At 42.9% G+C, this 23,211-nt stretch overlaps 1 protein-coding gene across 5 annotated transcripts in view; it reads right to left on the bottom strand.

Moving 5' to 3' along the window:
* MYOM3 (myomesin 3) overlaps positions 1–12,770 on the bottom strand; it is a 76,666-nt gene extending 63,896 nt beyond the window's left edge. For 2 of the 5 annotated variants that reach the window (XM_034413465.3, XM_087876282.1), the window contains exons 1-2: positions 12,407–12,770; positions 511–671 (exon numbers count right to left, since the gene is read on the bottom strand). In XM_034413465.3, coding sequence (XP_034269356.2) covers positions 511–617 — 107 coding nt within the window. In that variant the 5' untranslated portion in view covers positions 618–671; positions 12,407–12,770. The remainder of the gene's footprint in view (positions 1–510; positions 672–12,406) is intronic. The other 3 variants (XM_034413467.3, XM_087876280.1, XM_087876281.1) reach the window with 3 other exon arrangements.
* Positions 12,771–23,211: the final 10,441 nt, after the last annotated feature.

The following is a 23,211-nucleotide window of genomic DNA, read 5'->3' as shown; positions in this document are numbered from 1 at the left end:
ACTGCTTCAGTGAGTCCATCCAGCCACCTCGTTCTCTGTTGTCCCCTTCTTCTTTTGCCCTCAATCTTTCCCAGCATTAGGCTCTTCTCCAGTGAGTCCTTCCTTCTCATTAGGTGGCCAAAGTATTTGAGTTTCATCTTCAGGATCTGGCCTTCAGAGCAGTCAGGGTTGATCTCCTCTAGGACTGACCGTTTTGATTGCCATTATTAAAATGCGCTAGATGCATTTGCATAATATGTTGAGTTTGATTATGATTAAGTTTTGGTAGCTTCCTGTGCTATGGAAACTCAACCCACTGAATATATCCATTTTCAGTGTATTGTACATTAAAGCCTAACCTGCCCAAATTAGCTGAGTTTACATAATAGGCAAGCTTTCACAGAAACTAACCCAACAAGTTGAGCAGGTTATGGGAACACAGCCATTAGGTTTTAAATGGGTCATACAAGATATATCTCAGACCCCTTCTCTCAACCTGGATTCTGTTACTTTCCTAATTCCTAAACTCACCTGGTCCTGAATTTGGACTTTCTTGTCTGTGAAGTCATTTGTAAATCGCGGTGTCTCTCTTCCTTCTGTTCCTCTTCTCTGTGGTGGTAAAAGGTGTGGGTAGCCATGATGGAGATCAGAGGATTCCTGTCTGCCAGAAAACATCAAGAGTCCAGAGTCACCTTGTAGGGGAGATGGGCAGGGAGGTGGGGGGACATAGGTATTAATTAATTACATAAATAAATAAATTTGCTCAATAAAACTGAAAAAGAAGCGAAGAGAAGGAAGAAAAGAAGGAATCAATTTCTTTTTTTTCTTTTTACAACCATGTAATCCCTTTTATCGGAGTGGAGTTGGGGTGACTGATTGGAGCAGAGCGTTTACTAGCCGGATGCTCTTCCTGATGCCTATATGGAGTTCACAGCAGATATTTTCTCTTTGCGCCCTGATAGAGAAACAACTCTCATTACCTAGGATTGAGTGAAAGCTGTTTCTCTATCAGGGCACAAAGAGAAAATATTTGCTGCGAACTCCACGTAGGCATCAGGAAGGGCATCTGTCCAGTAAATGCTCAGCTCCATCATTCATCCTGAGAATAGAAGGAATCAAATAAAATGCATTAAACTCTTCATAGGTTAACATCAGTGGTGGGTTGCCCCCGGTTTGGACCGGTTTATAAGAACCGGCAGTAAAACCGGTGGGAGGCCCCGCCTACCACCCCGGATGTTGTCATCGGGCGATCTGCGCATGCGATTCTGTTGCGAACTGGTAGTAAAGGTAAGTAGAACCCACCCCTGGTTAACATGTGCAATACACTTCTTTCCAACCTTCAAAAAAAACAAACAAACAAGGAAACCCAGCTCAAAATTCCCCTAATCATCAAGGCACAACCTCTGCATTCTTTTGAAGCCTAAGAAAATAATTTTCATTTTCATTTTCAATACCAAGGTCATTTCTTTGGTATTGTCACACATATGGGAACACAAGATCCAAATCAGGACAATATTAATAATAATAATAATTTTTTTAAAAAATCTAGACCTGGGAAAGAAATGGTTAACGAGTGCTTATTTATGGTCATGTCGATGTTTGAAAACTCTCAGAAGCCTGACTGGGAGGTGTACAAAAATGGGATTAGGTCAGTTGCTTTCTTAAAGATAGAAAGAGGGAGAGAAACAATGCAGCTCCCCTTGGCCGATGTCCATTTCGTGCTGTTGGCTGCCAAAGACAAGGTACAATACCATCCACTCCACCCAGCCCTCCCCCTGGGATCAGGCTCCATTTAGACACAGCTGAAATGCTTGGGGGATTCAATGCATGTGGCCTTCTAAAGCCACGTTCATCCACCCTGCCAAAGAATTTTAGGAAGCAGCTCCCTATGGCTGAGGACAAATGCAGCATTCAAACATAGTGCAAAGTTAGGTGACCGTCTCAGGTGGCAAATGCCAGGGCGGGGGAAGAGAAGGGCAGCTCCTTGAGTCAAGAACATAGGGGGTGAGGGATTTTACTTCACTATCTGTCAAGAAACCTTGGCCAGATTCACATGTTATGCAAAGCCATCAAGCACTTTCTTTGGCTCCACTTTGGCATGTTGTGTGAATCCAGCCAATGCAGTAAATAAACCAGCATTTCTGAACATGTAAACCGAATCAAAGATGACTTCCTTAAGAAAATAACGGCTGGATGCAATGCATGAACTGGATCATAGTGGAATTATTCTCTCTTTTTCTCTTTAATTGATTGGCTACAAACAAGAACAATAATGAAAGAGGTGGCATGAAAACACAGGATAATTATGACAAACAATACAGTCTGAACAAGATTTTGAGAAAAGGCAAGGAAAGAGAGAATGTGATAACACGGATAATTTCAAAAATCTATTAAAAGCCCTTCCCTATATTTATATATTCCTTATATTTAAGGAGACCCTTGTTTCAAATTGGTTTTATTGCATGCCACATACTGAACCTGAAAACATTTTTTTTAAATTTTAATCGGAACATATCAGGCTAAGCTAAGACTTATAATAAACTGTTTACTCCTGAACACAACTGACAGGTTTTAAAATAGCTCATGTGTTACAGTGAAGAAACAAAAAAAAATACTCAGTGCACATGTCTCTATCACTCTTACACTGGTGAAGCTCAGGACAAGAAGACCAGCTTCAGGAATCCAGCTGACAGATGAACAACTGTTTTCTTAAATTCAAAATTCAAAGTGTTCTTGACAGACTGAGGAAGAACTAAGGAAAGAGAACTATTGCTAAGTGGACTGAGGAAGTCCAGCTGGATGAAGCAATAAACATCTGTACCAAGGAAGTTTATTCGGACTAGGAGCTTGAGAGACAGGAGGACACATGGACATCTCATGAACCAGTGGTGGGATTCAAAAATTTTTACTACCGGTTCTGGTGAATGTGGCTTGGTGGGCGTGGCATGGCTTGGTGGGCATGGCTTGGTGGGCATGGCAAGGGAAGGTTACTGCAAAATCCCCATTTCCTCCCGATCAGCTGGGACTCGGGAGGCAGAGAATAGATGGTCAGTCAGAGGTGGTATTTACCGGTTCTCCGAATTACTCAAAATTTTCACTACCGGTTCTCCAGAACTGGTCAGAATCTGCTGAATAGCACCTCTGTCATGATCATTTGGGTTAGGTGACTGCACTGCCCTCTGCTTGGTGAAGATGGTTTGCCAATTTCAGTTAACATGGAATGGAACAACCATGATCTAGTTTGCACAACTGGAGACACATCGCACTTATTCTTAAATCAGTTGTGCAGTTTGCCCAATGACTACTACGACTGTCTCATAGTATAGGTGTGTTGATCTCAGGATCAAAATGACTTGGATGATCAGATTTTGTTGGTAAACCCTGAATCTGTGAACATGATCTCTTTTTGTGGTGCAACTAATGAATAATGGCCGAGTTTCAAGTACCCAAGTAAGATGTTCTTGATGTGGCTAGCCTCACTGGTAAGCCTTTTGCCTTTAGACCTATATCAGAATACATTTTTCCGCTGAGCTTAATGTGTTTGCTTCTAATTGAAGTAGAAGATTTGATCATATTATTATTTTAATGCTTTGTTGGCTGCATGATGATCGTATTGGGGCAAAGTGTTTTATGACAATTAGATGAAGAGCAGTATGCAAATCAATATTATTATTGATGTTGCTGTTCTTATGATCTGCAAGAGGAAGGCTGTAATCAGGATCAGACTAGGGCATCTGAGAAGAATTTTTTCTTTGCAAAATGCCATGAATGAGATGTCTTTGAATTTCCTGTTCTGAAATCCTTTACGCTCAAACTCAAAGCCTGTGGGCCAGATCCGACCCACAGGGTGCTTAGATCTGGCCCACGGGCCTACCCTGAAAACAGCAAAGGACCAGCCTGCAGTGCCTCTGCCAATGAAAATGGCCTCATGCAGGCCTCTTGAGCTTCGTTTCCAGCCACAATGGCCTCCTGCAGCCTCCTGCAGCCCTCTGCAAGTGAAAATGGAGCTGGGGAAGGCCACACACATCCTGAGCTCCGTTTCCAGCCACAACAGCCTCCTGCAGCCTTCTGCCGGTGAAAATGGAGCTCGGGAGGACCACATGCAGGCCTCCTGAGCTTCATTTCCAGCCATGACAGCCTCCTGCAGCCCTTTGCAAGTGAAAATGGAGCTGGGGAGGGTCACACACAGGCCTCCTGAGCTCTGTTTCCAGCCACAACAGCCTCCTGCAGCCTTCTGCTGGTGAAAACGGAGCTCGGGAGGACCACATGCAGGCCTCCTGAGCTCCGTTTCCAGCCATGACGGCCTCCTGCAGCCCTTTGCAAGTGAAAATGGAGCTGGGGAGGACTCCCCAGGCTCCATTTTCACCGGCAGAGGGCTGCAGGAGGCCATTGTGGCCAGAAATGGAGCCTCGATGAGTGATGTCGAGCTGGCCACGCCCCCTGGCCATGCCCCCAGCTCCCTCCCACAAGGTCAAACACAACCCTGATGCAGCCCTCAATGAAATCAAGTTTGACACTCCTGTTCCACAGCAATCTTATCTGGGTGAGGTAGCCACGATGTAGCTGACTTAAGATCTTTTTGCTGCAAAAGTGATGTAATTCTTTTCATCGGGGCAAAACAGAAAAAGGAAAAGCAATGGATTTGGCCTTGAATGATGCCCTGCCCTGCCTGTCTCTCTGCCTGCCTGAACTGGTGCTTGCCAAAGCTGAGAAAAGGTTCTGCATAGGATGCTTGGCAGGTACAAACACATATTTTGAACAGGTGGCTGATTTGAATGGGTGGAAGAGTCAGCTTCTCCAGGATTTTGCAAATACCGATTGAACCAGAAAGGATGAAAAGAATTATTTTCACTGCTCCCAAATTGGCACTGAAATGGTGCCTGGGATGGTTGTGCTGGGGTTTCAAGAGAGGGAAGTCAAAAAAGTTAGGATGGCAACTGTGTCTCGCCCTAATTTTATGGGTACTGTTCAGTGGTGGGTTGCTACCGGTTCGCTCCAGATTGGGTGAACTGGTAATGGCGGTGGTGGGAGGCTCCGCCCACCTGCCCGGACATCTCTGTGCATGCGCAGAAGCGTTGTGCACACATGCACATGCGCCAGGGGTGGGTTCTACTTACCTTTACTACCGGTTCGCAGCAGGGCCGCGCGCATGCGCAGAAGCGTTTTGATGACGTCGGGGTCGGTGGGTGGAGCCTCCTGCCGGTTTTACTACCGGCAACCCACCACTGACGCGCGCCCACACCCACGCGCGAACCAGTAGCGACGGGATTTGAAACCCACTACTGGTACTGTTTCTCTGATGCAAATTAAAAAAGAGACCACCCATCCCAAACTCACAACATCTCAAATTTGCAAAAAGGATTTGCAATGCAAAAACGGGCACCCTTCTTGATGATTTGCACAGCACTATTTCTTGGGGCATTTTTTATGTTTGAAAATCACCAATTATATATACGGTATCAATAAACAAATATTTGGCAGATCCTTATCAGGAGAATGGTAGTAATTTTATACCAAAGATTTCTCTTGATCGGTCGCTGTAGGAAATACTCTTTTCTCTCTCATACAAGATTAGTTCAATAAAGCTAAACTATGGGGAAATTTAGGAAAGCAGAGAGGAATTTAATCTGTGGAATTCACCACCACAAGATGTAACAGGGGCCCCAGCTTGGATGACTTTAAAGGCAACGAGACACATTTATGGAGGAGAGGATTATCAGTAGCTACTTTACACAGTTCTGCCTCCTAAGAGGTGTAAACACAAAATAGGAGGAAACCATGTCCTGCTTATTGTCTTTTTTCAGATTTGGGGAAGTGGGAAGTACAATATCCATTTATACTGGCAGCTCTTGACTTAACAACCACAATTGGAATTTCCTATCTTATGTCATTATAGTCAGAAGTCAAGGCACCTGTATGACCGAATTTTACAACATTTATGCAACGGTTGTTAAATGAATCACCATGGTCATTAAGAAAATGCTGCAGTCTTAAGTTCAAATCCACTCTTTTGAATGGGTGTATTTTGCCAGAAACCGGGGGGGAAAATGCCAGAAACTGGCAAAAATCACCAGTCATGTGACTGTGGGAGGCTGCCACTAGTCCTAAATACAGTCTAGGTGTTAGTGTCAAGTATTTGCAAGCCATTGGCACATGTGTCATATAGACACCAGTGGAGGCAGAGAGTGTCTCCACCCCTATGTGGAAAGAAGGGGCTTACCCTGAGTATAAAACCCCCTCCAACCTTTTCCATCACGCTCTCTACATCTCTCTCTTTTCATGTTTGTTCCACATGAGACTTGATCTCTGTTGTACATAGTTAATATGCTTTATCATATTATTATTATTATTATTATTATTATTATTATTATTATTATTATTATTATTATTATTATTATTTATTGGTTAATCTTTAGTGAGATTCACAGCCTTTGAGGCTGGTTAATAGCTCAGCAGCTCGAGTCCTAACCAAGGACCTAGGAACTGTTAAGGTATCGTCGGAGGATGTAAGCTGTTCCGAGTAAGGTAGTTTTTTGTAGAGTCAAAATGTTCAAGTCCGGCAAATTTAGAATTTCTAAATAGCGGGGTAGCCCTTTGGGTATTGCTCCGAGGGCTCCAATTACAATCGGGACAACACACGATTTCTTTTTCCACAGTCGCTCAACTTCAATTTGTAAGTCCCGGTACTTTGTGATTTTTTCTTGCTGCTTATCTTCAATTCGTGCATCACCAGGTATTGCAATGTCAATGAACCATACTTTTTTCTTTTCAACTATTGTTATGTCAGGTGTGTTGTGGACCAAGTGCCTGTCAGTCTGAATCCTAAAGTCCCACAAGATCTTGAGTTTCTCATTCTCTAAAACTTTCTCAACCTGATGTTCCCAGTGGTTTTTGCTGTACTCAAATCCAAACTTCTGGCACAATTTCCAGTGAATGATTTTAGCAACACGGTCATGGCATTGCAGGTAGTCAGTTTGTGAAATTTTGCTGCACCCACTGATCAGGTGGTCGACTGTCTCTTCTTTTTCATTGCAGAGGCGGCATTTGCTGTTGGTGGTAACATGTTGAATTTTTGCCTTCATACATTATTATTATTATTATTATTATTATTATTATTATTATTATTATTATTATTATTATTATTATTATATTTAAATTTGTATACCGCCCTTCTCCCGAAGGACTCAGGGCGGAGCACAGCCAGATTAAAATACATACAATACAAAATTTAAAATAATTTAAAACAGAATTAAATCCAATTGGCTTCCCGAAGTATTTAAAACCCATTACCCCTTAAAAACCCTTTAAAAATTTCAAGCCAGCCCAGCTTGCTGGAATAGGAAGGTCTTCAAAGCTCGACGGAAGGTCCGGAGGTCCGGGATTAGTCATATTCCTGGGGGTAGCTCGTTCCAGAGGGCGGGTGCCCCCACAGAGAAGGCCCTCCCCCTGGGGGTCATCAGTCGGCATTGCATGAATAAATATGTTTAAGACATTTATTTATGCATCTGCCTCTGAACTCTTCTATGCTCCTGGGTGTTTCTACGATCCCAACTCCACAGTTAGGCATCCAAAATGCAGTCACAATGACTGATATGTGTGTGTGTGTGTGTGTGTGTGTGTGTGTGTGTACTGATATTTTACGATGGCCAAAGTGCTTTGTGGCAGTGGTGGGTTTCAAAAATGTTTACTACTGATTCTGTGGGTGTGGCTTGGTGGGTGTGGCCTGGCTTGGTGGGCGTGTTTGGTGGGTGTGGCAGGGGAAGGATACTGTAAAAATCCCCATTTCCTCCCGATCAGCTGGGATTCAGGAGGCAGAGAATAGATGGGGGTGGGGCCAGTCAGAATTTTTACTACCGGTTCTCCGAACTACTCAAAATTTCTGCTACCGGTTCTCCAGAACTGGTCAGAACCTGCTGAAACCCACTTCTGCTTTGTGGGCCCTAAAGCAGCTGTTCTGGTGTGTCATAATTTCAAATGGTCATTAAGCGATAATTGTAAATTGAGGAATACAGTTGTCTTTATCTGACCTTTATGGATTAAAATGAGAGGGAAAAACTACTCCTTAAATCAGGGGTCTCTAACCTTGGCAACTTTAAGCCTGGCGGACTTCCACTCCCAGAATTCTGGGAGTTGAAGTCTGCCAGATTTAAAGTTGCTATGGTTGGAGACCCCTGCCTTAAATTATATTCCAAGATCATAAGCAGAGGTGGTATTCAGCAGGTTCTGACCAGTTCTGGAGAACCGGTAGCGGAAATTTTGAGTAGTTCGGAGAACCAGTAAATACCACCTCTGACTGGCCCCGCCCCCATCTATTCTCTGCCTCCTGAGTCCCAGCTGATCGGGAGGAAATGGAGATTTTGCAGTAACCTTCCCCTGGAGTAGTGTGGGAATGGAGATTTTACAGTATCCTTCCCCTGGAGTGGAGTGGGAATGGAGATTTTACAGTATCCTTCTCCTGCCACACCCACCAAGCCACGCCCACCATGCGATGCCATGCCCACAGAACTGGTAGTAAAAAAAATTGAATCCCATCACTGATCATAAGATACCATTATGGATACTGCAGGAATTGTGCAAATGTACTTCCGTAATCCAATCATGTATTGGTGACAATACATGACACACATCTACCTCAGATCTCCTGTTTCCTGTTAACTCTGAGAAGTATTACAAGTTTCAGTTTACAGAGGAGTGAAAATAACTAACCGCCTTCTGACACAATAAAAGAAAACAGGTTGATTTTCGCATGAATTCTGGCCCATAAAAAACCTCTCCCGGAAGAAGCCATTTGCTTGCCTCTGAGGTAGTACGTGAGATTTTGTTTTTAGTTTTAGGCTTAAAAAAGGTAAAGGTAAAAGTTCCCCTCGCACATACGTGCTAATCGTTCCCGACTCTATGGGGCGGTGCTCATCTCCGTTTGAAAGCCGAAGAGCCAGCGCTGTCCAAAGACATCTCCGTGATCATGTGGCTGGCATGTCTCAATGCCAAAGGCGCCCAGAACGCTGTTACCTTCCCACCAAAGGTGGTCCCTATTTTACTACTTGCATTTTTTACGTGCTTTTGAACTGCTAGGTTGGCAGAAGCTGGGACAAGGAACGGGAGCTCAACCCATTACGTGGCACTAGGGATTTGAACCGCTGAACTGCCGACCTTTCTATCGACAAGCTCAGCATCTTAGCCACTGAGCCACTGCGTCCCTTACGGTTTTAGGCTTAGATTCCATCAATATCTGTTCGAATGCTCTGCTGACATCCTCAGAATCTCACAGGCTCAAAGGATCTGCTGTACTCTGCTTCAAGGTGATTTAGCTGTGAAAACGGAGCCCAAAGGCTGAGGACATTCTGTCTGTTGGAGGAATTTGCTCATGGAGAAACTCATGGTCATCTACAAATCCTGAACTGCTGTTCTTCATCTCAGAGCGAAAAGACTCTGAGAGCTAGGAAGATAAAAGTCTCTTTGAAATTAAAACAGTGACAACTCCTCACTCATGTTCCTCTTAATAAAATTCAAACACACTGTTTGATAAACAGGTAGATAGTTTTTTGTCTAGAAAATTTCCTTTTGTGGAAAAAAAACAACAACAACCCTGAGAAAGTGGCAAAAATATTTAAAGATAAATCAGCTGCTGGATTTCACCCCTGATGTAAATGCACTGAAAGGGAAAGAATATGAAAATTGCAATCAGATGCATAAACAAACTTGAAATGAGCAATGCTGACCAACTAAGACCTCTGTCTTCAAAAGAAACCCAAGTACTGGTAACCATCTCTGGCATCAGCAGTGGCATCTTAGCAACGTGGCTCTTAATCTTGTAGGTTCTATACACAGGTAGTCCTCGGCTTACGACCACAATTGAGCCTCCAATTTCTGTTGCAACTGTCTAGTTGCTAAGCGAGTTTTGCCCCATTTTATGACCTTTCTTGCCACAGTTGTTAAGCGAATCATTGCGGCTGCTAAGTTAGCAATACGGTTGTTAAGTGAATCTGGCTTCCCCCCCTTGACTTTGCTTGCCAGAAGGTCGCAAAAGGTCATAACACCGCAACCATCATAAATAGACGCCAGTTGCCAAGTTTCTGGATTTTGATTCCATGACCATGGGGATGCGGCAATGGTTGTAAGCAGTGGTGAAATCTAAAATTTGTTACTACCAGTTCTGTGGATGTGGCTTGGGGGGCGGGGGTAATGTGACTGGGTGGGTGTGGCCAATTTTTTTTTAACTTTTAAAACCATTTTTTCTACAACCTCTTCGGTGAAGAGGTTGTAAAAAAATGCTTTCAAAAGCCTCTGACGATCCCAGCTGAGTTGCCTGATCTGCAGAGGCTTTTTTTCTTTTAAATGCCTCTGACAATCCAAGCTGAGTTGCCTGATCATCAGAGGCATTTAAAAGAAAGAAAGTCTCTGCCAATCAGGCAACTCAGCTTGGATCGTCAGAGGCATTTAAAAGAAAAAAAGGGTTTTTTCTTTTAAAAGCCTTTGACGATCCCAGCTGAGCCACGCGATCATCAGAAGATTTTTTTTTTTACTTTTAAAAGCATTTTTTGGCCAAAGAGGTTGTAGAAAAAATGCTTTTAAAAGTAAAAAAAAAAAAGCCTCTGATGATTGTGCGGCTCAGCTGGGCATTGGGGGGGCAGGGATTTTTGCTACCGGTTCTCCGAACCACCCGCCTCCATCGCTACCGGAACAGGTGATCTGGTCTGACTCGGGAGCATTTCAACCCTGGTTGCAGGTATGAAAAATGATATAAGCCACTTTTTCCAGTGCTATTGTAACTTTGAATGGTCACTAAGCAAATGCTTGTAAGTCAAGGACTACTTCTATCTGTATGCAGAGCTTCCTTATGGCCAGTTTTCCCCCAAAAGCTCCATGCTGGACTCATCTTGAATATGCGCCAGACAACATCAGGCAAATGATTGAAGCAACAGGTTCACTTTAACACTTTAACACGTTTTTTTTAAAATCATAAAATAATGAAACAGACAGTCCTTGACTTACAGCCATTTGTTCAGCAACCATTTTGACACCATAATGACACTGAAAATAGAGACTTATTCTTGATGTGCACATTTACTACCCACACAACATCAATATGGTCCCAGGATCAAAATTGTGACCTTCCAAGCAGGGGTGAAATGTAAAATTTGTTACTACCGGTTCTGTGGGCGTGGCTTGGTGCTGGTGGGGTAATGTGACTGGGTGGGTGTGGCCAACTTTTTTTAAAAAAAACTTTTCAAAGCATTTTTTCTAATGCTTTGAAAAGCCTCTGCCGATCAGGCAACTCAGCTGGGATCATCAGCGACTTTTCAAAGCATTTATTTTACCACCTCTTCGTCCAAGAGATTGCAGAAAAAAATGCTTTGAAAAGCCTCTGACAATCACAACTGAGCCGCACGATCACCAGAGGCTTTTTTTTTTTACTTTTAAAAGCATTTTTTCATCGGAAGAAGTTGCAGAAAAAATGCTTTTAAAAGTAAAAAAAAAAAAAGCCTCTGATGATCGTGCAGCTCAGCTGGGCATGGTGGGGGGGCACAGGGATTTTTGCTACCGGTTCTCCGAACCACCCATTGCCATCGCTACTAGATCGGGCAATCCGGTCCGAACCGGGAGCATTTCACCCCTGCTTCCCAGACAGATTATAACAAGCCAAGTCAATGGGGGAAGCCAGGTTCACTTAACAATTGCTGAGATTCACTTAACAACTCTGGCAAAAAAGGTCTTGAAATCAGGTGTGACTCGTTTAACAACTGCCTTGCTTAGCAACAGAATTCTGGTTCCAATTCTGGTTTTAAATCAAGGGCTGCCTGTACAAATACACACTTTCCAGGTTTTAAGGTTGAAGTGCCAAGCTGCTGAAACTCCACAAATCCTTGGGAGGATATGAGAACGGTATCTAAACAACCTGCAGTGTTAGAAAAATGAGTACCAAGAGCTTGCCCCATTAATATTCATCATGCTTGCATATGAGAATTAGGAACACCCTGTCCCTGTTTATGGGAAACCACAGTTTGCTGTTTCATCAGAACCTGTAAGCTATAGTTTGCATTTACCTAAAATAAAAAGAATTAGTCATGAATTAAGGTTAGACGTTGCCATGATTTGATACGATGTGATGGAAATATCTCACTCACTCACCCAAGCTCTTATATTGATAAAGAAATGCAACCTACTTTAGAAATAATAAACAGAAGTAATTTTAAAAAAGGATAAGCTGTTTTGGCGCCTAATATAAAAGAATAGGTTGTTTGTTTTTAATTGTATTCCTCTTCATAGTAACATAGAGGAAAAGAACAGAACAAAATGTTCTTGTAAAATAAAATAAAAGGCTGGTAGAATATGAATCAAACCATTATTTCATGTAAAGTAAAATGGAAAAATCTCAGACAACCTTTCGAAGCAAGTTACATATTTGAGAGGGGAGAAGATCACATACCTTGAGGCTGAAAAATATTTTCCCAATGGAATAGAGGAAAACCTGAGCAGGCTTGGTGAAGGTCTCAGTTCTAAGGAAGAATAAACTCACCGGAGTGATGTCCGTCCTTTGCTTGATGGCATTAAGCATGACTATCCCCACAAGAATGTGTCTAAGGATAAACTGCCCACCCCTGCCGCCTTAAATATAGAATTATCTCATGTCACTTCAATGACAATGGAGCAAACCATCCAGGATTTATGATCTCTCTGCATTGAGAAATCCGGATTATTTTTCTGGCTCGCGAGTATTCATATCCATTGTCAGACCAGAGCTAGCAAGAATGGCTGGAGTGTAGACTCGCTCATCATGCTGCTTTGAACAGATGTCTGTTTGGTGCACGATGGGTTTCTTGACTTCTCTTGAGGACCATTCACATGGAGCTAGCCTGAGAAACTGCCCCCTCTGCGATTCTCTCTGAAGGATTGGTAAGGTCTTTCTCCTGGAAACAAGTTCTATTTATTTGTCAGCCTTGTTTTATTTTTTGAGATGGGGTTAAGGAGAAGGATTTACAAGGAACAATTAAGGAACTTGGTTTGCCTCTTTTCCTTCCTTCCTTCCTTCCTTCCTTCCTTCCTTCCTTCCTTCCTTCCTTCCTTCTTTCCTTCCTTGTTTCCTTGCTTCCTTTCCTTCCCTCCCTTCCTCCTTCTTTCCTTCCTTCCTTCCCTCCCTCCTTTCCTTGCTTGCTTCCTTTCCTTCCTTCCCTCCCTCCCTCCCTCCCTCCTTCTTTCCTTGCTTGCTTGCTTGCCTCCTTGCTTGCTTGCTTGCTTGCTTGCTTGCTTGCTTGCTTGCTTGCTTGCTTCCTTCCTTCCTTCCTTCCTTCCTTCCTTCCTTCCTTCTCTCCCTCCCTCCTTCTTTCCTTGCTTGCTTGCTTCCTTCTTTCCATTAAAAACATCACACTTCCAAACAGTGGTGATGGACCAGAATTTCTACAGAAAGTTAAGTGAGTTGCATCCAATTTTACAATCTTTTTTGCTAAGTGAATCCAACTTCCCCCATTGACTTTGCTTGCTGGAAACCATCTGGCAAAGGTCATAATTAGAGATCATGTGACACCAGGTGCTGCAACTATCCTAAATAGAGGTCGGTTGCCAAGGACCCGAATTTTGACCATGTGACCATAGGGAAGCTGCAACTGTCATGAGAGCAAGGCTCAATTATAAGTCATTTTTTTCCCCAGTGATGTTATAACCTTCCCACTCAGCTTCTGACATGCAAAGACAATGGGGGAAGCCGAATTCGCTTAATGACTGTGCAATTCACTTAGCAACTGCAGTGATGTGCTTAATAACCACAGCGAGAAAGCTTGTAAAATTGGCTGCCACTCACATAACAATCTCTTGCTTAGCACCAGAAATTTTGTTCTCCATTGTGGTTGTAAATTGAGAATTACCTGCATACAACTGAAAGCTTGTATGGACATTTTACAAGATTACAAATAACTGGTCAATTAAAAATCACTGTTTCTTGACAATTATTCAGTTTGCTGAGATCTTCTGAGACTGCCTTGAAATTTAATAAATGTAGTTCAGGAATTGCTTGTTGAGAAGTAGTGGGTTTAAATACCTGTTTCCCCACCCCCCAAAAGAGTCACTTTGAGGTCAGTCAGTGTGTATTATCTCCACCTTTCCTGCCTCCTGTCCCTATTTAAATCCAACATAATCAAACTACTCTTATAAAAGCCCAAAATGCCTTTTAAATAAAATTTTAATAAAAATTATCTGGCTACTTCTGGTTTTTGATCTGTAGGGAAACAATAAAAAGGATAGAATAAATAAAAATAGAATATAATATACTGATATACTAGATTTAGTAGAAACTTGTTATTCTGTAACCATTAGGTTCCTGTAACACATATCTAGCCTTTGTATTTATATCACATATATTATGCCTTTACATTTGTATCTCCTGTAACAAACATATACTGTTATTAAGCCTCTGTAAAGTATCTGGTATTTGTCAAACAAATGTTCCTGAACCCATATTGATCTTCTTGTTTTTCTTTTCTTTTTTTTGAGAATTTTTTTTTATTTTAAAACAAAAACAAAACATAAACCTATCATCATTCCAAACAATTACAGACAGTGAGTCGAACGGTTAATATTCTCTTGTGCATAAATCCATTTCTAAAATACCAATATATAACAGAAACTTATATCTTTGTAGAAAAAAAAAACTTCAGGTATTTTATCTTTACATCAATCCCATATTTCATACTTCAATTCCATGATTCCATGATTTATTATCTATCCATTGATAAAACAAATCCCATATCAAATAATATTGTTTATCTTCCTGTTCTCTAATTTCAAATATCATTTTACTCATTTCAGCACATTCCATAATTTTCTTAATAATCTTATCATCAGTAGGTAACTTCTCTCCTTTCCAATTTTTAGCAAATACGATTCTAGTCGCTGTTAAAACATTCACAATTAAATATTGCAATTCTCTGTCGCATGTTTCTGGTAAAATCCCCAATAAAAATATGATCTTCTTGTTTTTCTTGTGCCATCTAAGAGCATGGTATTTATCTCAGTTGGAACTGCAGGCATCCTCCAAGGGATAATTTACACCTCAGCCCTAATTTACACCTTTGATCTGTATAAGCTCGTTCCTTGCAGAACCAGGGGGTCAAATGGCCAATTGAGAGAACAAAGGAATGCTCAAGGAAGAGATAAGACTAATTGGGAAGCTTCTATTCCCTTGCAGGGCAACAAGGAATACACAAACCTAAATTAGGGGGCCAGAATTGGGGATTTAACTGGTGTTTTAAAGGTATTCAAAGGGGTCACATTTTCTCTGAAGTTGTTGGCTTTTCCATATACATGTCTCTTTGTATGTGTTTGGAACGGTTTTACCCAGCCTTTTGCTTTTGATCAAAAATTAAATGATCTTATTCAAGCCTCCGTTTAAGTCCTTCTTTTTGGCTCACTGTCTGCCGGACCTTACAGATCAAAACAATGAAAGCATGACTAAAAACAAAGAACCGGGTTCGTTAGCCTAAGATTGTGTAAAATACACACACAAAAACACCCCAAAGCATACAAGAACATTATAACTGGAGGGCACAAGGCACACTTAACTTAGCCTAAACCAAAGTTCCGGCAACAGAATGATTGACAGCCCTGTTTCAGCCTCGTATGTTATACAATCCTAGCGTCTCTGTGTTGCTGTGTTTAGTGTACTTATTAAATGCAATTATGCAATTACCTCAATTTGCTATGCCGATTAGTGACATTCAAGTAGGATAAAACCTAAGCAGCATCAGAAACAAGCTAACTCTGACTCAGCACATACTTTTCAGCAAGTGACAAATCGGAGGTATTGGTGGAAGATTTCACTCTGTTTGATCTGTAGTGGTCTCTGCTTGAAATTTCCTTTCCAAACACAAGCTGGAATAAACAAAGGGACCACATCCAGTTATTGCAAGAGGGACCCATGATACAGTGTATTGCTGACATGGAATCCCTGGGCATTTGCCTGCCCTGTGAATCTCTTGGCAGAAGGAAGTTAGCACCCACCCCTCTCCTAGAAAAATGAAATTTTCTAGGAAATATTAAAAAGGCAGAATATTTCCCCTAAAAGAAAAATAGAAATCTTAAAACAGAAACTCAACCCCAGCTCCCTGCCCCCAGCAGATACTTTGGTTATTTACAAGACAAAAGGTTGGGCCAGCTTATCTACAAAACAAAAGACCTTCATCCTCAGGACATAATAGGATTAGCCCTCTATCCATCTCATCACATGACACCTGGGAAGATTACATCACCCAGCAAGATTCAACCAAGCATGGGAGTCTGACAACTAATCAGGATACATTTCCTGCCACAGGAAGAGGAAGCAAGTTCAAAGCCCAACAGAGGGTATAAATCTCCCTCTCTCACCTATGTGCTCTTTTTGCCAGGACCTCAAACCATGTGCGTGGTCAGGGTGAGGTTGCATGCGCATGCGTGGGGGGGCAGGGCCCATTGCATTATGGGTGTGGGCAGGTGCACGTGTGCGACCCCCCGCGCTCCGCCCGTTTTTGGCACACGATGGCAAAACGGTTAGCAACCTACACTGTTAGCAAATTCATAGAGATTCTCTCTCTCGCTCTCCTAACTTCAAAGGATAAATCACATGTAAATTATTTAGTCCTTTTTTGAGACCTGTTGCTACTAGAAAGAGGTAGTGTAGGGATCAATGTCAAAGAAACCAGGACCCAGTTGTGGGGGCAATAAGCTGACTTTGTATAAATATACAAAAGGATGAAGGCTATTGCTGAGCACATTGTAAGCCGCCCTGAGTCTTCGGAGAAGGGCGGCATATAAATCAAATTAAAAAAAATAAATAAAAAAAAATAAAAAGAAAGAAAAGGAAGGCTGTGTTTACACTCTACACTTAACCAGGTCAGATATAAACCTAGTTTGCTGCTTTTAAACATGCCTTTTACCTGTTAGACTCGGTTATCCCTTACCCTCGCTAGATTGTGTGTGTCAGAGGTGGTATTCAGCAGGTTCTGACCAGTTCTGAAGAACTGGTAGCGGAAATTTTGAGTAGTTCGGAGAACCTGTAAATACCACCTCTGACTGGCCCTGCCCCCATCTATTCTCTGCCTCCCGAGTCCCAGCAGATCGGGAGGGAATGGAGATTTTACAGTATCCTTCCCCTGCCATGCCCACCCAGCCATGCCACCAGTAGTGGGTTCCACTTACTTTTGCTGCAGGTTCGGAAGTGGGAGCGTGTGTGGGTGCCTGCTTGCTTTGCTCGCAGGCAGCACTTCTGCACATGCGTAGAACCTTCTGTGCATATGCAGAGCGTCTGTAATGACGTCTGGGTGGGTGGGTGGAGCCTCCCACCGCCACCACTACTGGTTCGTCTGAACCAGGGCGAACCGGTCAAAACCCACCACTGCATGCCACACCCACCAAGCCACACCCACAGAACCGGTAGTAAAAATTTTTGAAACCCACCACTGGTCTGTGTGTATGTGTGTGTGTGAGTCACTGTGTTGTATGCAACCTACTTGTTTTGTTATAGTTGGCTTTATAGTTTAAGCCATTTTTTTTCAACCTTGCCAACCTTTTTAAGATTTAAGTTGTTAAGTGTATCACTGCAGCTGTTAAGTTAGTAACACCGTTGTTAAGTGAATTTGGTTTCCCCATTGACTTTGCTCGTCAGAAAATGTGATCATTTTGATCCCGGGACAGGACAGTCTCAACCGTCATAAGTATGAGTCAGTTGCCAAGCATCTGAATTTTGATCATGTGACCGTGAGGAAGCTGCAACTGTCGTTAAGTGTGAAAAATGGTCTTAAATCACTTTTTTCAATCCCGTTGTAACTTTGAACCAGTGGTGGGATTCAAGTAATTTAACAACTGGTTCTCTGCCCTAATGATTTGTTCCAACAACCAAACTGCTCAGAAAGTTAATAACCGGTTCTCCCGAAGGGGTGCGAACCGGCTGAATCCCACCACTGCTTTGAACAGTCATTAAGTGTTCAATTGAGATTCAGTAAGTCAAGGATTCTCTGTACAGCTGGTAAGAGGCTAGGGGGAGCTACTATTTTAATAGAAAGTAGCAGCACTGAGTAAACCCAGTTGCATGTTTGCTGTCCTTTGCCGTGAAACTGGAGCAAAGGGCATTGATTTCACAAACTATTGTAAGTCTGTTCAGTGATAAACATTTTTTTTTCCACTGAACTTCATTGCATGATTTACAGAAACGATACCTCGAGGCAAATGGAAGAATTTCCTTTGACAGACGTGTCAAATTCAGCACGTCATGTCATTTGAATGAGCAGTTTTATGATACTGTTTCATTTCCTAATCTCCAAATTTATCTTATCATTAAAATATAGGTGCCAGAAAGGGTTGCCCCACGTTTGAGTTTTCTGCAACTACGTTTTCCACATTTGCTTTTTCTTGGAAAAAAAAAGAAAAAAAGTAAAAAGTTAGACATCTTTTAACGCGAATTTAATTTTTGTCAAACAGATAGCCTGTTTCCCATTAAACCCTAGTTAGCGAACAATAATATGATATGAAATAACATAAAAACAGGGCAGGAAATAAAACCAAATCAATCCAATAATTAAAGATGAACTTTGGCTCAAATAAAAGCAACAGTCGAGAATATGGGCAGCTCAAGGTTGATGGTTGAGATCTGGATCAATGAACTTTGCTTTTTTCTTGCAAACATTTAATTACCAAACCAGGTAACACTGTCAACATTTTCATACCAGGGAGTGGAGTGTGTGCTGTTTTTTTTTAATTATTATTATTTATTAATTAATTAATTTTATTTCTATACCGCCCTTCTCCCGAAGGACTCAGGGCGGTGTACAGCCTGATTAAAAGCACAGAGACAGACAAAATTTAAAAATAATTAAAATTATTAAATAATTGGCTCAATTATAAAACCCCAAATTTAAAATCCCATATTTAAAACCAATTAAAATCTTTACATTGATAGCCCGGCCTGGCGGAACAACAAGGTTTTGAGGGCATAGCGAAATACACGGAGGTTGGAGATCTTACCCATTTCTGGGGGCAGTTCACTCCAAAGGGCAGGGGCTCCCACAGAGAAGGCCCTCCCCCTGGGTGTCGCCAGCCGACATAATTTGGCCGATGGCACCCTGAGGAGACCCTCTCTGTGGGAGCGGACTGGCCGGTGGGAGGCTACTGGTGGCAGAAGACGGTCTCGAAGGTACCCAGGTCCAATGCCATGGAACGCTTTAAAGGTGGTGACCAACACCTTGAATCGCACCCGGAAGACCCCTGGGAGCCAGTGCAGCTCACGCAGGAGGGTGTCACGTGGGCACAACGAGTTGCGCCCATAACTACCCGTGCAGCCGCATTCTGGACCAGTTGGAGCTTCCAGGTGCTTTTCAAGGGGAGCCCCATTTAGAGAGCATTACAGTAGTCCAGTCGGGAGGTGACAAGGGTGTGAGTGACTGTGCGCAAGGTGCCGCGATCCAGAAAGGTATGTATGATGGCTTATCCTTACCTGTCCTGGTCAAGATTGAAGTGGCTGTTTCTGGTGGACCTATTTGGCTTTATTGTTTTTTTATTTTATTCGAGCATTATTTCAGTTTGTTCCTGCCTGTTGTGTTGGTTTTAGCCAGTGGTGGGATTCAGAAATTTTTACTACCGGTTCTGTGGGTAGTTTGAGTGGTTTGGAGAACCGGTAGTAAAAATTCTGACTGGCCCCGCCCCCATCTATTCTCTGCCTCCCAAGTCCCAGCTGATCAGGAGGAAATGGAGATTTTGCAGTATCCTTCCCCTGGAGTGGACAAAAATGGACTCATAGCAGACATTGCCTGTTATGGTCTGCCGGCGGCGTGTGGAGCTGGCAGCAGAGTCGGACAGTGGGGAGGCTAGGGAGGAACATGGGCCAGTACTGGAGTCTGGCGAAGGCTCGGATGAGGGCTCTGCGTCAGAGGCAGAGATGGGGCCAGGGCCATCTGGGAATTATGTGCTGACTCCGGAGCCTCCAGAGTCTGACATCAGTGAGGCAGAGGAACAGGGGGAGATGATTGGCTCCTCCCATAAGACATAAAGGTGGAGCAAAGGGACATGAGCCTTTGCAGGAAGCAACTTTGTTCATTCTGGTTGGTTTAAACTCTGAAGCTCCATTTTGACTTTGTGCTCCGTTTGGCCTTGCAAAGCTAATTGGCAATTAGGTCTTTGGTAGCGTTTCAAGGGAGATAAAGGTGGGTGCTTATCAGCCTTATCCCAAAAGACTGTGGCAGACTTCTGTCGGACTATTCACAAACTGCTTGGGACTCATTACGGGCTGTGAATGAACATAATTGTGATTTATGCTTTCTCAGGAAGCCTAGGTCAGAACATTGCCCCTGCTTAAGAACTTCGGCATTGACATTAAGCACAATGTTCGCTTAATGACCACCACAAAAAAAGCTCATAAAATGGAGTCAGTCATGTGATGACCCTTTTCCTGAACATCACAACTTGCCAGGCTCTAATATGGTCTTAAGTTGAGGACTACCTGTACTGTATCAGGTCGTATGTGCTATGGCACAGATTTTGTCCACATTATGTGTAATCCTGGAGTGCCGTCTGATAATAGAAGGGAGCCAAAAGAAAATGGGTGGAGGACCTGGAAATGTGGATAGAAAGGGCGTGATAAGGTTACTCCCTATGTCTATAGAGCCCTTGCAATGTAGTAAGACATGACAGTTGTTTAGAGTATACAGTATGTAGGATTGCTGTCTGTAGATTTTTTCATAAAAGTAGGTTTAAGATTAAATTTGATATGACGGAGACGATTACTAATCTTAAACTACATACAAAAACAGCAACCGAAGCAGTTTGCTCATCTGGAGAGAATGTCTTGGGATTCTATAAATACAAGGCATATAGAAAAAGAGGAGACGGCAAAAGAACACCAGGCAGACCCAGAAGATGGAGAGACAATATCAAAGACACAATACAACGGCATCAAATAACAAAGGTTGAGGTGGCCAGAAGAGGAAGAAGAAGAAGAAGAGAAGAGGAAGAGGAAGGAGAAGAAGAAAAGAAGAGAAGAGGAAATGGAAGAGGAAGAGGAAGAAGAAGCAGAAGAAGCAGAAGAAGAAGCAGAAGCAGAAGAAGAAGAAGCAGAAGAAGAAGAAGCAGAAGAAGAAGAAGAAGAAGAGAAGGGAGAAGGGAGAAGGGAGAAGGGAGAAAAAGAAGAAGAAGAAGAAGGAGAAGGAGAAGGAGAAGAAGGGAGAAGGGAGAAGGGAGAAGAGGAAGAGGAAGAAGAAGAAGAAGAAGAAGAAAAGAAGGAGGAGAAGGGAGAAGAGGAAGCAGATGATGATGATGAAGAAGAAGAAGAAGAAGAGGAAGAAGAAGAAGCAGAAGAAGAAGAAGAAGAGAAGGAAAAGAAGGGAGAAGGGAGAAGGGAGAAGGGAGAAAAAGAAGAAGAAGGAGAAGGAGAAGGAGAAGGAGAAGAAGGGAGAAGGGAGAAGAGGAAGAGGAAGAAGAAGAAGAAGAAGAAGAAGAAGAAGAAGAAAAGAAGGAGGAGAAGGGAAAAGAGGAAGCAGATGAAGAAGAAGAAGAAGAAGAAGAAGAAAGCCACCTGTTTTGCAAATCCAAATGTATCTTTGGCTTTTAGGTGTGGTAATAAAGAGGAGAATTATCAGATTATATAAACCATCTTGGGCATTGGGTTTTTAATACTAGCTGCTGATCTCTATTTATGTCTGCCCTACTTGGCCATCCCTGGATCGTATCTTTCCTTCAGTGACCTGCAGACAATTTCTGTTGACCAGTCATTGCAGAGGATAAACATGTTCTTATTGTCTTTCTCACAGGATCCAAGGAAACCTGTTTTGCCAGTTATGGGCTACTTCAAACTTTATCTTGAAAGAGCCTTCAGATACCCTAAGACAGGGGTCAGCAATCTGCGGCTCTGGAGCCGCATGTGGCTCTTTTACCCCTCTGCTGCGGCTCCCTGGCATTCAAAATATACGTCACAACCACCAATGTTGACACCCACTGGCACGTGATTTATTGAGCTTTTCATGGTAGGCCAACCATAGATAAATCCAAGAAAAGAAAAGTTCAGAAGAAAACAGAACGTTTAATTCAACTACATATGTTAGTTTTGTGGCTGCTCAAGAAATAGTCAGGCACGGGAAGGGTTTTTGTGGCTCCCGGTGTTTTCTTTTCTGTGGGAAACGGGTCCAAATGGCTCTTTTGAGTGTTGCAGACCCCTGCCCTAAGATAAGGAGGACTTCCCGGGATCGTACAATCCCAGGATTCACTTGAAATGAGCACACAACCCCTCTGTAAATTACACGAGTTAGTTGCTGGGAACTTGCCAATGCAAGCCAGTTCATTATGACCACAAATCTTTAATGGTATGTGGGAATGATCTTGGGAGATAGGAGGAAGAGCTGCAGATTAGGCAATGATCAGATCAGAGATAGCCGAGCCCTTCGAAGGAATGAGGGCATGGCAAACTTGTCACAAGAGACCCTTCCTAGCTTCTTGGATCGTAAAGGTGAGGTGAGGGGGAGAGTGTGGTAGAATGTAATCTGGATTCCCAGGAGGCAGGGGCTGCATTCCAGAGGAGCGAAACACAGCAAAGTTTAGATAGCTTGCGTGGAAGAAACTCCTCCCTAATAGTTTCCAGCCCATACGTTTCATGGTGCAAGTCATTGGTTTCAACTTGGCAACATTTCTATCTGTGGCTGAAGAACAATAAAGGAGACTGTTTGGAAGGACCTCCGTGTATCTTATCTTGGCTTTTGCAAGCCGACAGGGAGAGGTCTACTTTCTGTTTTACAAGATTCTGTTAATGTAACCTACAATAAAGTAAGATTTATAATGCCTTGGTAAGATCGCACTTGGAATACTGCACCCAGTTTTGGTCGCCACGATGTAAAAAAGATGTGGAGATGCTAGAAAGAGTGCAGAGAAGAGCAACAAAGATGATTAGGGGAGTGGAGGCTAAGACATACGAAGAACGGTTGCAGGAACTGGGTATGTCTAGTTTACTGAAAAGAAGGACTAGGGGCAGTGGTGAAATCCGCCCGGTTCTATCTGGCTTACTGAACTGGTAGTGCCAGCAGCGGGCGGCTCCGCCCGCCCATCGGGACATCATGCAGAAGAGGCGCGCACATGTGTGGAGCATGCGCACTCCCGTGCGCTCCTGTTCCCGAACTGGTAGCGAAGGTAAATGGATTTCACCGCTGAATAGTGATGACTTGGTAGCAGTCTTCCAATATCTCAGGGGTTGCCACAAAGAAGAGGGGGTCAAGCTATTCTCCAAAGCACTTG

This window comes from Pantherophis guttatus, chromosome 10 (genome assembly GCF_059756535.1).
Source record: "Pantherophis guttatus breed Tessera chromosome 10, ASM5975653v1, whole genome shotgun sequence".
In the NCBI taxonomy this organism is placed as follows: Eukaryota; Metazoa; Chordata; class Lepidosauria; order Squamata; family Colubridae; genus Pantherophis; species Pantherophis guttatus.
The sequence above is the reverse complement of the archived record's forward strand: the minus strand, read 5'-3'. Positions and strand labels throughout refer to the sequence as shown.